This window comes from Trichechus manatus, unplaced genomic scaffold (assembly GCF_000243295.1).
Source record: "Trichechus manatus latirostris isolate Lorelei unplaced genomic scaffold, TriManLat1.0 scaffold00128, whole genome shotgun sequence".
Classification (NCBI taxonomy): domain Eukaryota; kingdom Metazoa; phylum Chordata; class Mammalia; order Sirenia; family Trichechidae; genus Trichechus; species Trichechus manatus.
Genome location: NW_004444064.1, coordinates 2,487,873 through 2,492,372, shown reverse-complemented (window position 1 = coordinate 2,492,372; position 4,500 = coordinate 2,487,873). Strand labels below are relative to the sequence as shown.

General features: G+C 62.7%; 1 protein-coding gene across 1 annotated transcript in view; it reads left to right on the top strand.

Annotated features, from left to right (window-relative positions):
- Nucleotides 1-4,150, top strand: part of COL6A1 (collagen type VI alpha 1 chain) — a 31,763-nt gene extending 27,613 nt beyond the window's left edge. Inside the window, exons 30-35 of the mRNA XM_004384788.1 lie at nt 538-671; nt 1,360-1,469; nt 1,555-1,738; nt 2,063-2,243; nt 3,161-3,190; nt 3,469-4,150. Coding sequence (XP_004384845.1) covers nt 538-671; nt 1,360-1,469; nt 1,555-1,738; nt 2,063-2,243; nt 3,161-3,190; nt 3,469-4,091 — 1,262 coding nt within the window. The 3' untranslated portion in view covers nt 4,092-4,150. The remainder of the gene's footprint in view (nt 1-537; nt 672-1,359; nt 1,470-1,554; nt 1,739-2,062; nt 2,244-3,160; nt 3,191-3,468) is intronic.
- Nucleotides 4,151-4,500: the final 350 nt, after the last annotated feature.

The following is a 4,500-nucleotide window of genomic DNA, read 5'->3' as shown; positions in this document are numbered from 1 at the left end:
CTTCCCCACCCACGCACCCACTTCCCCACCCACTCACCCACTTCCCCACCCACTCACCCACTTCCCCACCCACTCACCCACTTCCCCACCCACGCACCCACTTCCCCACCCACGCACTCCCCCACCTACCCACTTGCTCCGTCACTCACCCATCTGCCTGCGTACCCACCTACCCACTCCCTCCCTCCCTCACTTCCACGAGTGAATGTCCCCCCATGCTCATGCATAGCTGGGGTGCAGGGCTGTCCCCACATCCTCTTTCCCGGGAACTCTAACACCCAATGACAGGCCAGGGCCAGACACCAGCCCCACGACCTGTGCCTGACCCTTCTCCCACAGGGCTCCCGGCTAGGTCAGTAGAGGGGCAGGCAGTGGTGAGGCCTGATCCAAGCGGAGAGGTGGTCCCGCCTCTCCTGGATCAGGGGGCGTGCGGGTGGGGCTGGGGACCGGGCCACACTGTCAGAGGAGGGGCGAGGCTGCGCCTGCTCTGGGTGCGGGAGAGGCCGAGGGCTGAGTGCTGCCCACCCTGCCCCGCAGAGTGCAAGTGTGGCCCCATCGACATCCTCTTCGTGCTGGACAGCTCCGAGAGCATCGGCCTGCAGAACTTTGAGATTGCCAAGGACTTCATCATCAAGGTGATCGACCGTCTGAGCCGGGACGAGCTGGTCAAGGTGAGGCAGCCTGTGCTGGGCGCCCTATGCATGGGCCAGGACACCCACAAGAGTGGGTGGGGACACACTGGTGCCCTCTGGAGGAGTGCACATCAGAGCCACAGCCAAGCGGTGTTAGAGCAGCTGAGGGGAGCTCGGGGAGGTGTGGCCCCCGGGCTGCACGGAGTGAGGACAGGCCACCCTCCCCAGCACCTGGCACTGCCCTTCACAGCCCAGGGAGAGGACAGGAGATTGTGGGGACAGACACATTTAAGGAAGCCTAGAAAACGGAGGTCTCTGCAGACACCTGGCTCAGGCGCCTCCGTCATTAGAGGGAGACACGCATGTTAGGGGCCATGACCTGCCCTGCCAGCCAATCAGCGAGGGCCGTGCTTCCCCGACTAACTGCCTCTTGGCCCGGCTGCTGCCAGCCCCCGCTTCAGGCTGGGCCAGGGCGGGACCCGAGGCGTGATGCTAGAATAGGGAGCTGGGGCATGTGGACATCAGCCTGGTCATTCCCTCAGCTGTCACCCATGTCACCCATGGCCCCTGGAGACGCATGGCAGGGTGTCTCAAAACCCTGACCCCAGACCCACGAGCGTGAGAGTCATTGGGGATGCGCAGGCACCCGGGACAGGGGCTGGGCAGGGGCGTACCCACAGGAAGGGGTGCGCCCTGACCTCGGCGCCCCCTGCCCGTGCCCGCGCAGTTTGAGCCAGGACAATCACACGCGGGCGTGGTGCAGTACAGCCACAACCAGATGCAGGAGCACGTGGACCTGAGCAGCCCCAACATCAGGAACACGCAGGAGCTGAAGGAGTAAGTCCCTGTGGCATTGCTGCCCCGCTGTCCTAGCCACCCCGCCCCACGGGCCGGCTCTGACCCCTGACCCCCACCCACACAGAGCCATCAAGAAGCTGCAGTGGATGGCGGGGGGCACATTCACAGGTGAGGCCCTCCAGTACACCCGGGACCGGCTGCTGCCACCCTCCTCCAACAACCGCATTGCCCTGGTCATCACGGACGGACGCTCAGACACCCAGAGGGACACAACGCCCCTCAATGTGCTCTGCAGCCCTGGCATCCAGGTGGGGGCCTGCCTGTGGGAGGGGGCCCTGCGCCTGCCCAGGAGGAGGGGGTGTGTGGAACCTGGTGTGAGTGCATCCAGGCCCCGCTGTGAGCAGCCTTCCCCTGGAGTGATGGCATCCAGGCCCTGGTGTGAGCGGCCCTCCCCTGGTGTGAGTGTGGCCAGGCCCTGGTGTGAGCGTGGCCAGGCCCTGGTGTGAGCGGCCCTCCCCTGGTGTGAGCGTGGCCAGGCCCTGGTGTGAGCGTGGCCCTCCCCTGGTGTGAGCGTGGCCAGGCCCTGGTGTGAGCGTGGCCAGGCCCTGGTGTGAGCATCCCTGCCCCCATAGGTGGTCTCTGTGGGCATCATGGACCTGTTCGGCTCCTCCCCAAGCTCTGACCAGTTGAACGTCATCTCCTGCCAAGGCCTGTCATCCCAACCCCGGCCAAGCATCTCTCTGGTCAAGAATAACTATGCGGAGCTGCTGGAAGACAGCTTCCTGAAGAACGTGACCGCCGAGATCTGCATAGGTGGGCACCGGGGGGGGCGGCCAGGGTCGGGTCAGGAGCCCCCGCATGGCAGCAAGCCTGAATCCATTCGCTCTCAACTAGCACTGTAACCCACCCACGGCCACGGGAGTCAGACACCTGGCCCAAGGAATGGCCTCCCCGCCTTGAGCTACCTCGGACTCTTACCGTGAGAGATGAGGTGTCTGGAAGCTTCTGTGGGGTTAGGTTGAGCACTCAGATGCTCCCAGAACTGTGGGTTTGCTCTGCGTCCCCTCCCTCCGTCCTGGTACCTATGACCACACATGCATGCCTGGGCACAGCAAGGGCAGGCACACTCACACACGTGTGTCATGGTCAGCCAGAGCCTGGGCTTGCTCAGACGTGCATGTTCGTACACTCACTGTGGCCATGTAGGGCCAGCGCAGCAGCAGACCCGACTCCAGCACAAGCAGCCAGACGGCAGCCAAAGGGAGCTGCTGGGGTCTCACTTGGGCCACCCGACCAACAGGCAGGGGATCAGTGTTGCTGGGGACAGCACGGCATTGGCTGTGGCCCTGGACTGCTGTCCTGAGACCTGAGTGGGCCACGCATTGGTGCCCTCCCGAGACTTGGTCTCTCCGTTCATGGAGAGGGCCAGGCTCTGCCCCGCCCCCCTCGCTGGACGGTACGAGAGCCATGAAGTAGAGCCTGGGGCACCTTCTGTTACCTCCAGAGGTCCTCTTGGTAAGGGGGTTCTGACCAGGTGATGGCTCACCACCCCAAGCCCAAGACGTGCTATTTGGCGAGAGGCAGGTTGGCCTGAGCAAGAGAGTCACCTATACATGTACCACACCTGTGCTTCACCTGGGGACATCTTAGCATTGTGGCATGGTGGAGGTGACAGGCAGAGAGCCCTGTACGATCACAGGCTCACATCATGGGGTGTTTTTCTTCCACAGATAAGAAGTGTCCAGATTACACCTGTCCAAGTGAGTACCACATGTCCGGGGCGGCTGGAGTGTGTGGAGAGGGGCGTGATGGCGGGGACACCTGCTGAGGGAGGAGGGTCTGAGGGACAAAGAAAAACACGGGTGAGGCTGGGCCCTGGTCAGATGTGGCAGGGTCACCCCTGGCCCACATCCCCCCCTGTGAGGCTGGCTGGGATCTCTGAGGCCCCAGCGGCCTCTGGCATGTCCACGGCAGCTCGGAAACCCCATGGCCGTGGCCCAGCCTTGTGGCCACGCTAATGGCTGCCTGCCCCCCACAGTCACCTTCTCCTCCCCGGTCGACATCACCATCCTGTTGGACGGCTCGGCCAGCGTGGGCAGCCACAACTTTGAGACCACCAAGCGTTTCGCCAAGCGCCTGGCAGAGCGCTTCCTCACAGCGAGGCGCGAGGACCCCTCCCAGGATGTGCGCGTGGCGGTGGTGCAGTACAGCGGCACGGGCCAGCAGAGGCCGGACCGGGCAGCGCTGCAGTTCCTCCAGAATTACACGGTAGTGGCCAGCACCGTGGACAGCATGAGCTTCCTCAATGATGCCACCGACGTCACCGACGCCCTGCGCTACATCACCCAATTCTACCGAGAGGCCTCCTTGGGTGCCACCAAGAAGCAGCTGCTGCTCTTCTCCGACGGCAACTCGCAGGGTGTCACAGCAGCCACCATCGAGAAGGCTGTGCAGGAGGCCCAGCAGGTGGGCATCGAGATCTTCGTGGTGGTGGTGGGCCGCCAGGTGAACGAGCCCAACATTCGCGTGCTGGTCACCGGCAAGACGGCCGAATACGATGCGGCCTTTGGTGAGAGGCACCTGTTCCGTGTGCCCAGCTACGAGGCCCTGCTTCGGGGAGTCTTCTACCAGACTGTCTCCAGGAAGGTGGCGCTGGGCTAGCACCCACCTTTGGGCACCGCCGTCGGCTCCCTTCCCAGATCCTCCCCACCCCTCACCACAGTCGAAGTAAAAACGTGATGTGAATTTTCCTCATCAACCTGATTAGCCAGATTTTTTTTTAAAGGAAGAGCTTGAACAGCCACACTATGAGAGATGCGTTCTGTAAACTGTGCCTCCTTCTCCTGCTCCTTCCTGCTGTGTTGACATCTACCCTCTCGGCTGCCATCTGCCCCAGCCTCCCTCCCCTGCAAACCCAAACTGCTCTCTCTACAGCTTAGCGACCACTGCATCTCCTTTCTACTCCGCTGACCAGCCGGAGTCTGATGCCCCGAAGCCTGTTTTTTTTTTTTAATTTCTGTTAGTTGCACACGGCCTTCTCTACCCCACCTTCCACGTAGCTTAATTTTTT